The 13,146-nt window shown below is 41.5% G+C and overlaps 1 protein-coding gene across 8 annotated transcripts in view; it reads right to left on the bottom strand.

Moving 5' to 3' along the window:
- PDE1C (phosphodiesterase 1C) overlaps positions 1-13,146 on the bottom strand; it is a 551,218-nt gene that overhangs the window by 415,267 nt on the left and 122,805 nt on the right. For all 8 annotated transcript variants that reach the window (XM_032286655.1, XM_032286659.1, XM_032286653.1 and 5 more), the window contains exon 3: positions 9,619-9,790. In XM_032286655.1, coding sequence (XP_032142546.1) covers positions 9,619-9,790 — 172 coding nt within the window. The remainder of the gene's footprint in view (positions 1-9,618; positions 9,791-13,146) is intronic.

The raw sequence follows: 13,146 nt of genomic DNA, 5'->3' as shown, positions 1-13,146 counted from the left end.
CCTGCCAGCAGAGCCACACAAACCAGACACCATCTTGGTGAGCTGCAGGGTGCCAGAGGGGACATCTGAGCCAACGAGTATGTTACTAAAGAAACTAAATCATCAGAAAAAAAAAGTGTTATCCAAATGGTAAGTTCATATTTGACTTTAAATGTAGGTTTCCTCTCCCATTCCCCTTAAAGTGGGGGTTCCAGAGGAAGACTAGTTCAACTAAAAAGGAAATTAAAAAGCAACATTTTCTCACACATGTTGGGGTATTGACAAAGTTGCAGCCCTGTTACACAGGTATTCTCACATTATGCTGCCTATCTATAAAGTACATTTTCTGGACAGTAACTCTTCATTCCCTGCTGATTGATAAGAATAAATCCTCTATCCTCCAATAAGCCAAGTCAAAAAATTTTAGTAAAGAACAGAATATGGGCCAGGTGTGGTGGCTCATGCCTGTAATCCCAGCAATCTGGGAGGTCAAAATGGGTGAATCACGTGAAGTCAGAAGTTCAAGACCAGTCTGGCCAACATGATGAAACTCCATCTCTACTAAAAATACAAAAAATTAGCTGGGCGTGGAGGCTGAGGCACAAGAATCACTTGAACCCAGGAGGCAGAAGTTACAGTGAGCTGAGATCATGCCACTGCACTCCAGCGTGGGTTACAGAGCAAGACTCTGCCTCCAAAAAATGAAAGAAAGGGAAGGAAGGAAGGAAGGGAAGGAGGGGAAGGAGGGGAAGGAGGGGAAGGAGGGGAAGGAAGGGAAGGAAGGGAAGGAAAGAAGGAAGGGAAGAAAAGAAGGAATATGATGGGGGAAAGCCCCTGGCTAGCTGACTTCTGCAAACCACTGCCTGTATTTTAGGCTTCCAAAGTCTGCAATGCATTTTCAACAGCATTACTCTTGCTGCCTTCTCTCCCAATCAGAAATTTTTTTAATGCCTGAGATGTACTTAATTTATACTTCCAGCTCCTAGAATTATACCACCCTTTTCATAGGAGGCTCATGAATTAAACCACAAAAATGAATCAGGTTGCAAAACCACAGCCCATTCATTCAATCAACAAATACACCTGAAGCATCTATGATATACCAGGCAATCCAGGCAGTGAGTCCCTACCACCCACCCCTAAAATTTAGTATCTATCTAATGTAAAATATAAATAAGAATAATGTGAGATGTGCTACTATGGGCCAATGGTAGTGTCCAGACAGCATGTGGATAGGTGGCTGGGCAGCCCAGTTGTGGAGGTATCCAAGAGAGAGCACAGAGCATCCTTGACCTTGGGCTACATCCCTGATCTCACAGACCATCTCCTCTACTCTGCTGCTCCCACTCTCATAGCTTCTTGGTGCTACCTTAACACATGAAGTACTCTATTGAAAATCTCTTCCCTGTGAGTCTACAGGTTTTGTACAAGGAACTTACTGCTTATGTAACCAGAGACGAGAAGTGCATTCACCCCACACCCCACACTGACCCCTACAAAGGTAGTTTGGTCCAAGCTGATCTCAAGTCTTCATAGTTCTTTCCTTTATTTAGAGAGAACTTCAGGGATTCCCTGCATATTTTGGGTCTTTATGTGGGCTGGAACAGCAGTTCCTGTTGCTAATTAGGAAACATAGAGAAGTTTATCCACACTTCACATTGGCAGGGTGAGTTAGGTGGAAGCTCCAGAAGGAGTGTCCCGCTCCTCCTCCCAACCCGACAGCACTGAAAGCTTCCTGAGGGTTATTCTAGGATGAATAACTCACACTTTGTAAAATGTGCCGCTAAAATTTATTGTGGCGTATGCTGAGGGGTTGAGGACACCTCAGATGAGCTACATTCCTGGGGGTGGAAGACTGAATTTCTCAACAGCCCGAGGAGAATGTGCTCTGATTACAAAAAGGATGCATTCTTTAGGGGAAGTCAGCCCTGGAGATAAGTCCACTGGCTAGGAACCAGGGGTGTCCATCAGCAGATCTTCTGTATGGAGTTCAACATTTGTGAACATTTCTTGGATGATGAAAACAATCATATTTTGAGTATAATTACAATTTTCTCCTTATGTTCTAGTTTCTTTAATCTCAACGCTTCCACAAAAATCCCTTGTAAGGCAATAAAAGTACAAGATGCTAAAGAAAATTGTGACTTGCCCCATGTTCCCTCCCACTAGAGCCCACAGGGAAGACACAGCATCAAATATAAAATTAAATATAGAGGATGGGCTCCAATGCTATTAGCCCAGTAGCATTGGAGCTATGCCCCTAGCACTGAGCTAGAATGGTGCACCAGCAGAGAACCACAGTGTGATGGGAGACTGTGGTCCTCCGAGAAGCAGACATCATGACAGGATCAGACATCACGACAGGATTAGACATACAAGAAATGTATTGGACTAAAATCTGTAGAAATAGGTAAAGAGCTGAGAGAGGCTGAGAAAGCCATAAGACTTGGACGCAGGTCTGACTGCCAGTAAAAGAAAGCTGGGTAGAAGTGTCTGAGACTGTACTGCAGCTCTAAAGAAAGTTCAGCAAGGCCATCAGTGAGTCTGAAAACCAAAGTCAGCATCAGAGGAGTTCCATAACTCCCAGGAACAGTTGGTCTTGGGGTCCCTGCCATACTCAGTCATTGCCAATGAGTTCCTTTGGGATGCACAACCTCAGCCATCACAGGGGTAAATTTCACCCCACACAAGCTAGGAGGCCATGGGTCAAGTTCACTTTATGTGGTAAGAGACATGAAAGGGCTTATATCTCTGTAGTGGCACATTCTCATAGCCACCACAGAGATATGAGCCCTCCCCTCCCAAAATACCAGCAAGAGGACTAAAAAGAATGCAAGAGGAATGAATGGTGTCTACCTCATATATACTTGGTCAATTTTTAACACAAGAAAATCTGTCTCTAAAAACTTTCAAAGAGAGACCTAAATATTGCCTTTATGTGAAGTCAAGGTTGCAATAAAAACTTCTCTAGGCTTTAAAAATTCTCAGAATTCATTGTTTCATTCTTACCCTTGGCAAATATTTTGGATTTGCAAAGGCTAAAGGAGAAAAATAACTCCAGGAAGGCAACACTAAGTCAGGAGAGCAGGTGTCCCTAGAAGTTCCCAGTGGGTGAGCAACACTAGGTGGCCAAAGAATATGCGTGACCAGACTTCCCATGAGCTAACTGGGAATTTTAACCTATGACTCATCCCAGGGCAGGGCCGAAGCTCCAGGGGATGCTACCCCACACCATGCCATATCATCAGCCAGATTGCACCTTTCCTGAAAGTAATCAAGTCAGAAACTGACATTTTGGCAGCAGCCCCTAGAGGAAAAATGACTGCCAAAAGCCAAAATCAGGATGAGTTCAACGATTTAATTCTGCATGGAAAACACAATCCATTAAACGGGATCTGACAAGGCCTTAATCTCATCCGTAGCTGAGGGTGTTGGCTCAATGCGGTTCTGCTCTCTGGAACATATTCTTAGTAAGCTATCTATAGAATCTAGAAAGCCTTTGCCAAAGCCCAAATAAGTCCATTCTAAGTGGGAAGCTCACCAAGCCCCCACTGATTCTGTAGGGAGTAAGCACTCGATTATACCAAGTACAAAATTATCAAAACCTGGCAACTCAACCTGTGTTGGGAGTCACGTGATTCAAGGCAAAATAACTGAGATGGGCAATGCACTGAGTGGCTTCAGAATTTCCACCACTGCCCAAGGAGGTCGAGCCCACAGCCAGCCTCACTCGCAAAGTATCCATAGGGCTCAGATTCCTTGGCTGCGGCCCATTGCATAACCCAGTCACAAAGGAAAGAGTTGGGGTGTAGAGGATCAATCTTCTCCTAAACGAGGTCTTAAAAACTGAGTGAGAAAGAATTAGAGGCTGTCACCTTCGTTGGCCCACTTAATCCTAACAGCAGTTCCCAAAGCCTGTGTTATTTTACTGTTTGCATGTGAAAAATGAGGAAACAGAAAAAAACCATTACTCATATCACGTAGTTTAGAAGATTGTTTGCAAATTCATACTTGTGGGATTCCAAAGCCCATGCCTAGTCCTCAGACCATGGCATCAGTTGGAGCTTGTTAGAAATGCAGATTCACAGGCTATACCCCAGACCTACTGAATCAGGGTCTGCATTTAACAGGATTCCCCAAGGAATTCTTTTAGACATAAGGTTTGGGAAGCAGTGCCTTCAAGGGCTTCTATCCAAAAAGGGTAGGTGGATTGAAAACATAAGTCTAGACTAGAAAAAGATTTAGTGCAATAGAACAGGGCCAATCTTATAGGATATATAAAATACGTATCAAAATATAACTCAAACTATATATCCAAAGTGCACACCCAAATTAGTATAAGCACTCACATATCTTATGTTATGTGGTACTAGGTTATGTGGTGCTTGTAGAAGATGCTGAAGGAGCATGGCTGTAGAGCTAGGTGGACAGGGTGAAGTCTCCAGCTCTGCCACCTGCTGGGTGACTTTAGGCAAGCTGCTTGGGCTCTCTGAGCCTCAGTTTCCTGACCTGTAAAACTGAGATAACAACATTCAACTTGCCCGGGCTTGGGGAATTAAACGAGCAAATGAATGCACAGCTTCTGACCCACAGTTCTTGGTTTCTCTTACTTGTGGTACCATCTGGGCCAGGTCCCTCCCACCTCTGGGAATGTGTACACCAGAGGCTAGGAGAGAAGCATTTCTCAGCAGCCAGCTCTTTCCTGTTCTCTTGGGTCCTCTAGTGGCAGGTATTGAGATTCCTGTCACTAATCAGACTGGATGGACTTTATCTTCCTTAGGCCCCAGGTTCAATTTATTCTCTATTCTCTTTTAAGAAAAGCCTGGGCAGAGCAACAGGTTTAAAGGGACAGGATATGAGAAACAAGGAAAGAGGCACCCAAGGCGGGTTCCCAGGAGTGTCTATTTTCCAGGCACTGAAGCCTTTTTCTTTATTTATTTTTCTCACTTTCTTCTTTTCAAAAATTTCAGGTTTTGAAAACAGACTTTTCATACCAGATGTTTAGTAAGCTTTCAGGGCTCACAGTAACTGCACCTGGAGTGATAAAACCCATGTTTGATCCTATTTAACTTTATATGAGTAGGCTCAAGGGCATGCAAGGATTCCAGCATGTGCTGAGCATGAATCCCAAATTAATACTTACTGAGCTTGTTCTGGGTGCTGGACACTGTGCTTGGCTCTTTCACATGTGTTATCTCCTTTAAATCCTCCCAAAACCCCAGGAAGGAGGTCTCTTTATTCTCATTTCAAATATTTTAAAACAGGCCAGAATAGGTGTCTTTGTTTGTTCTCACACCGCTATAAAGAAATACCTGAAACTGGGTAATTTATAAAGGAAAGAGGTTTAATTGACTAAATATTCCACATGGCTGGGGAGGCCTCAGGAAACTTACAATCATGGTGGGAGGCGAAGGGGAAGCAATGACCTTCTTCATATAGCAGCAGAAGAGAGAAGAGTAAGCAGGAGAAATGCCGGCAGCTTATAAAACCGTCAGATCTTGTGAGAACTCACTATCACAGAAACAGCATGGGGGGAATCGCCCCCATAATCCAACCATCTCCCATCAGATTCCTCCCTTGACATATGGGATTACAATTCAAGATGATATTTTGGTGGGGACACACACCCAAATCATATCAGTAGGTAAGTGACCTGCTCAAATTAACATAGCAAAGTACTCTCAAGTTCAAAGGGATCCTAAATCTCACCTAGTGCAGTGGTTCTCCAGGTGTCATCCTGGATCAGCAGCATCAGTATCACCTGAAGCTTGTTAGAGACAAACACCCTTGGACCCCACCTAGACCTGGGATGAGCCCAACAGTCTATTTTAACAATCCCCTCAGGTGATTGTGAAGCACACTCAAGTTTGAACCATCAGACCACTCTTCAAGTCCAACCTTAGTGTAACAGTTAAGATAACAGAGATTTTGCCACCAAAAAAAAGGGGGGAGCATTATGTGAAGTGGTGGATATGTTATTTAACTTGATTTAATCACTTTGCAACACATACATACAACAAAACATATTATTTTACATCGTAAATTGTATACAAATTTTATTTGTCAATTATGCCTTTATAAAGCTAGGGAGGTGGTGGGGATTAAAAACAGAGGTTTGAAGAGATGAAGCAATTCGCCAGGGGTAATGCAGTTGGTACTGAAGCCCAGTACAGCCATTATCAGAAGTCAGACTTTCCCACCTGGATAGCTTAGAATGTCCCTTTCTTGGAGAATAAAGACTAATGTCCTTAGTACAACTGAGCACTGAACTGTGTTGCTTTCCAGCAATATTGGCTAGGATCTGAATCAGGCAACCATGAGGAAACCTTCCCCTCAAGCTCTGGAACCTTCCTCCCAAGACTCTGGTAAACTGTCTGCTCCAATACACAGAGCATTTGCCTCATCAGCACTGCCAGCCAGGTAAGGGACAAGAGGGAAGACTGTCAGGGACCATACCTAGAGTTGAGATGGTGTTTGCACAAACCTCAGCTATCAACACACAGCCCTTGGGGAAGAAAGCTGGTGCCTTTCATTTTCCAAAATCTTTATTTCTAAGTCAGTGTGTCAAATACTCACTTTCAGCTATACCCTCTGGCATTATTAGTAAATGACATGAACCCAGTGACAATTCAGATTACTTACAGGCCATACCTAGGGATCGCAGCCTGATTGGAAGAGAAGGCCCAGGAACATGTCTTGAAGCTGCATTTGAATCACAAGCATGCTTTTTATGTGAGTGTACAGATGATATACTTATTTGTGGTGGGGTGACAAAGTAAGACCTAAACTCTGCCCAAGCTACTCCTTGCTGCTGCTTTGGAGACCAGTAATCTACAAGCAATTTTTTTATAGGCTTTACCTCTCTGGGCCCGTTTCTTTGTCTCTGAAATGGACGGAATCCTTGAGTTTTTTGAGTCAAACCTGACAAATAAGAACAGCTATTGCTGATGTAACAGAACCTGGGGGAGACTGAAACATAAAAATGTTTGAAATTTTTTTGAAAAACACCCATCATTGATAAATTTATAAACATTTTCTATCTTCGGAAACAGAAAGTAGAATTTAGATTTAGAGCAGACTGTCCCTTTGCTGTGAAAAGAACTACTTAAATGAAAATGCTAAATGCAAATATTAAACAAGAATATACATTTTGTCCTGGAAGTAGCTTGTGTATATTTGACTCTACCTTGCAGAGAGCTAGAAAAGATTTCTAGGAAAAGTGGAATTAAGTATCCTACCTCTTCCTTTTGAGAATTGACATTATTAGAATATGTCCGAGAAAAATTGTGGTTGTGCTGAGGCCAGGTGTCAGGAAAAGACAGCAAAAGTCAAGGAAAGGAGACATCACAAGGAAGAGGTCATCTGGGTTGGTGACAGAGATGCCTAATTTCACTGAGGTCAGAAAGTCCACATTCAACATGAGACCTCATTTCCCTAGCAAGGGGCAAAAGGCATAGCAGAATAAGTGATGATTCCTGAACCACTGTCAATAAGGCTGGGGGTCCTTGGAAATAGTGAGGGACAAGAACACCAAGAAAAGACTGGACCTCCTGATAATTTGGCACATTGGCCTTATTGACATTGTCTTTTGTATCTTGTTTGGTGGAGCTGATGACCATATTTCATGGCCCTATATCCGAAATGCCCTCCAAGTATGACCAAGGAGAAAGAGAAGGAAGTAATCAAAGATATCACTTACCCTTATTGTGGTACCACTCAATTGTAATGACCCTACAAAGGAGCTGTAAGGTAACCTCAATTCTGCTCTGATGTGTTTATTGATAAATAAACTCTTCCCATACCTGAGTACTTGTAGTAATTTATGTACAACAAATCTCACAACTGATCATGGTGAACATGAACTGTGGTGACAGCTAAGGACAATTGCAGAAGAGAGTATCTGCCATTTAACATTGCCATCAAAATCAATCATCTTCTTTGGAGGAAAGGATAGTTACAGAATAGTACACAGTTGTATTAAAGGTACCAATAAAAAAATAAATAAATGCTAATAGATTTCTTGTCTCAATTGCTAAAGGGTTGGCATAACCTGCATGCTCCTGCTGTCTTCTTCCTACAGCACCAAGTGTTACAAGGAAACAAAAATAAGTCCAGACATTCAATTTATAACTTACTCTCTCTCAGGAAGCAAAACATTGCTACATGATACAACTAACTGATTAAATGATGCTCATGGGCATCAATACATCCTCTTTATTAAAGAGCACCAAGAGAATGCCAAAAAAAAAGATGATGGTAACGGAGTTGGGTGAGCAAATAAGACGTTCATTTCATAAGATTAACTCTTTGCCTGTTTACTGAAGAAGATGATGAACCTCCTTTGGGGTGGAAGGAGTAGTTAAAAGAAGTCTTAGGAGAAGGAACTGACTCCATAAGAGATGTTCCAAGGTGAGAACATATAGACCGAGAACGCTATTCACGGTCTCCTCTTTCACTACAGTCACTTGCTGAGAATTTCAAGTTCATAAGATGTACTTCTCTCTAGATGAGTGGATTTTATTCTATTCAAAACCTTATGATGCAATAGCCAAGCCCTTAGTAGAAATAAAAACAGCATTTGCCTGCAATTCTTGTCTCACCAATGCACTTGTCACACTGTATAAAGAAATCCAAATCCCTATTTATCACTTCTTTTAGAACTCATCTATAATTCAGTCGACACTAGGAAACTTCACACAATAATGGCTCTCACTGAGCAACTACACATATCACCTGGATGCAAAAGAGAGTACATTTTTCAAATATATTTCATGGAACTCCAATAGCCGTCTGAATTGTTTATGGGGAGAGAAAAACGAGGTTTACATGTTCTTCTAACCATGTGGAGAGTATGAAAGACTATAGTGGAAAGAAAAGTAAAATAAGTAAAAGTGACATAACAGGAAGAAAGGAGAGGCAGCAGGCAAGCTGGAAAAATGATTGAGTCTTAATTACTGATACCAGTAATACTATAAATATACTGTTCAAATGTGAGTCTGAAAGGCCCATGGTGGGGGGTGGGAATCACCTTTTTACACCACATTCATACCCAGATTGATTTTCATTTAATATGGCTAAGAAGGTAAGGGACCGAGTTATAAGGAGTACAATATCAAAAGACCTTGCAGGAAGATGCAAGGCTAAACAATGAACTAGAACAGAATCAACAGCCGCCTGGGAAGCAACACGAGAAAATTCTCACTTCATTTCCGTCAGGAGCAGCTCTTACATCTTTTACAACTGGAAACCTTCCCCCAGAAAGAGACTCTAAAGACACAGAGCTGAATTAATTCTCAGCACGTGCTTTTTCTCTACACCCTTATCTGGATGCGTCATCCTCCTTTGAAGCAAAAGACTCATTAATCCAATTCAAATTGCCAACATCAGTAAATCGTTTGCCTCAGCATTTAAATCCCAATACCAATTAAATACCAACAGTAACTTAACTACTGGTAAGATCTTCACTACATTCAGAAAATCCAGCCAGAAGTCCAGCTAGCATCGATTCCAACCCTCCTTCATCAATTCTACTTTACTCAGCTCAAAGAAATGAAGTAATTTGCTGGCCACACTGACTCTGCATCTAACTGGATTGAAACAACTCCACAAGCAAATGAGAAGGAACACAATCCACCAAACCTGAAGGATGTCTTCACCAAGACTTCTGGGCTATCCAGCTGTGGCAATTCATCAGCTAGGATTTCCTCTGGGGGTCGAGGGTCGTGGACAATTGTTGGCCGTGGCTTCTCCTTGACATTCCCTGTGAGCCCGTCGATGAGGGAGTTCCACAGACAGTTCTGTGACTTAGACCCTGAGGCATGAGAAAAAGAGAGATGCAGGTGAATTATCCACCAGTTGACTCCATGTCCTGCCTTCCTCAACTCAGGATCTTCCAAACCAGAGTAAGGAAATTTATATATTTCTCACCATCTCCACCAACATTAGAGAGTTGTAACCAGGAATTTTTACATTTCTATGCAGAAACAGGTTACCACTCTGAGTCTTTTGACTGAAAGCTAAGTATTATGGATATATCTTATCTCATTGCAGTGGCGATCAGCCCAAACTCCTGACAGAGCCACAGGTATCTATTTAGATGTTTAATCAGCAATTGGAAATATATAAAGCACTACTACTTTAGGGAACAGTGAGGATGTCCAAACACAAGTCTCCCCTGTAAACTCAGCTTGCCTGAAGCCCAAGACTCCATTCTATGGAGACACCCATACCAAAGAGAACATCAACTTTAAGAACTAGAACTCACCATCAAGAGGTTGATTCTTCTGCAATATCAAAACCCAGGAAAATTATATGCATGCTTATGCATGCAAAGCTTCAAACATATGAGATAAATGTTAAAGGTGAGCATCAAGTGGAGGAGGTGTCTACAAAAGGAGAGCCTGATCTCCTGTTGATCAAGGTCAAACTCAACAGAGAAGTTGTGCTAATAGTGTGTGCCCTTGATATGATGTCATGAAAATGTCACTTTTGTTCTGTGGTCTCTGTGTATTAGGCATGTTTCTAGATTCCACAAACTTCATCCTATAAAATCTACCCTATATGCATGTACCCAACACAGCTAGTTCTGGACAACCTGATATGTTGGAGTCACTTGACGTTGGCCTTCTGTTTCCCTTGTTGCCCCAACTCTCCCCCAGCCCCCAACTCCTCAGGGGAAGTCCTTCCAGGGGTGTGCTTTTCAAATACAAACCCGCCAATCCAGAGTCTACACCCCAACTAGCTACTTTATAGGACTTTCACACCCCTGGCCACTCTCCACTGGACCTAATCACCCCAGGGCCTGGTACCAGGCAACTAGGTATTAGGGAGCCCCTAAGCTCCAGCCCAGTTAAGTCATTCAAACTAACCAGTCCTAAGCCTGCTTACCCTGCCTTGCCTGTTCCTTCTTGCAGAAACCACAACAAAGGTTCCTCCCCACAACATCCCACCCCACCTCCTGATTGACACCAGTGCTTCCCCAGATGGTCCCATAACATGACATGGAAGCCCTCTCTTGGGATCTGTAGGTAAACAAATTCTTTTTACAATGGCATTTGTCTCCCTATCTGTTGACATTACCATACCTAAACAGTAATAAAACTTATTAAAGAACCAGTCTAAAACACCCAGTCTAGTCATGGAGAAAACATTAGACAAACCACTGGAAGATCTTGCCACAGAACACCTGACTGGTATTCTTCAAAGAAGCCAAAGGTACCAAATACTGTTGAACCTCCATATCCATGGATTCCATGGATTAAAACAACTAAAGAAGAAAAATATTCAGAAAAAAAAATACATCTGTAGAGAACTTGCACAGACTTTTTTTTTGGTCATTATTCCTTAAATACTGTATAATAACTATTTACTTAGTATTTACATTGTATTAGGTATTACAAGTTATCTAGAAGTGAAGTATATGGGAGGATGTGCATACATTATATGTCAATATTACATCACTTTATATCAGGCACTTGAACCTCTGTGCATTTTGGTACTTGAGGGAACCAAACCCCCTTGGAAACAGAGGAACTAGTATACAAGAAAAGTCTGAGAAACTGTCACAGCCAAAAGGAGCCTAAAGACATGATGACTAAATTTAATGTGGTATTCTAGATGGGATCCTGGAACAGAAAAAGGACATCCAGTTAAAAACTAAAGAAATCTGAATACTGTATGGATGTTAGCTGCTCAGAATGTATAGATATTTGTTCATTAACTGTTACAAATGTGCCATGCTAATGTAAAAGGTTAATAACACAGGAAAGTGGGTGTATGGTATATGAGATCTCTTTATATTATCTTTGCAAATTTTCTGTAAACCTAAAGCTGTTCTGAAATAAAAATTCATAAAAATAAAAGTAAAATTAAAAAAATCATAAACTAAATAACTTATTTTAAAAGTCAATGAGCAAAAAAATGTTTAAGTAGAGTCTGAGGACATTACCATTACCAATCACCATTGGCTTGTGCTTGTTATGTCTACCCAGATGAAGAAAGATTTTGTCTTTATACAAAGACACTGTCAGGTCAAGTGAATAGGCAACCTACAGAATGAGAGAACATTTTTACGATCTACCCATCTGGCCAAGGTCTAATATCCAGAATTTACAAGGAAGTTAAACCAATTTACAAGAGAAAAACAACCTCATTAAAAAATGGGCAAATGATATGAACAGACCCTTTTAAAAAGAAGACATTTACACGGCCAACAAGCATATGAGGCAAAGCTCTACACCGTTGATCATTAGAGAAAAGCAAATCAAAACCGCAATGAGATACCACCTCATGCCAGTCAGAAGGCAATTATTACAAAATCAAGAAGCAATAGATGCTGGTGAGGCTATGGAGAAATAGGAACTCTTTTACACTGTTGGTGGGAATGTAAATTAGTTCAACCATTGTGGAAGACAGTGTGGCAATCCTCAAGGATCTAGAACCAGAAATGCCATTTGACCCAGCAGTCCCATTACTGGGTATATACCCAAAGGAATATAAATCATTCTACTATAAAGACACATGCACATGTATGTTTATTGCAGCACTATTTACAATAGCAAAGACAGGGAGCCATCCCAAATATGCACCAATGATAGACTGGATAAAGAAAATGTAGTACATATACACCATGGAATACTATCCAGCCATAAAAAGGAATGAGATCATGTCCTTTGCAGAGACATGGATGAAGCTGAAAGCCATCATCCTCAGCAAACTGACACAGGAGCAGAAAACCAAACACCAATGTTCTTACTCATAAGTGGGAGTTAAACAATGAGAACACAGGGAGGGGAACAACACACACCAGGCCCTGTTGAGGGGTGGGGATTTAGGGGAGGGAACTTAGAGGATGGGTCAACAGATGCAGCAAACCACCATGGCACACGTATACCTGTGTAACAAACCTGCACATTCTGCACATGTATAGCAGAACTTAAAGTAAAATAAAAATAGAATAAAATAACAATAAATAAAAATTTTTTAAAAGACTGTCAGGTCACTAAGCCATGCACCATGCAGCTTTGTCTATGCAAAAGGCTGGCTTTTTCTAATTCACACAAAAAGTCATGAGGTATGAGGATGGGCATGAAGGAGTGAGAAGCAGTGTTAGCTAACACACATCATGCATGGGATAGGCAGATGGAGAATGGATTTGTGCGCACATGG

The sequence above is a fragment of the Sapajus apella genome, unplaced genomic scaffold, assembly GCF_009761245.1.
Source record: "Sapajus apella isolate SASKATOON/1434 unplaced genomic scaffold, GSC_monkey_1.0 scaffold19, whole genome shotgun sequence".
NCBI lineage: Eukaryota > Metazoa > Chordata > Mammalia > Primates > Cebidae > Sapajus > Sapajus apella.
This window is presented reverse-complemented; position numbering and strand designations above follow the sequence as displayed.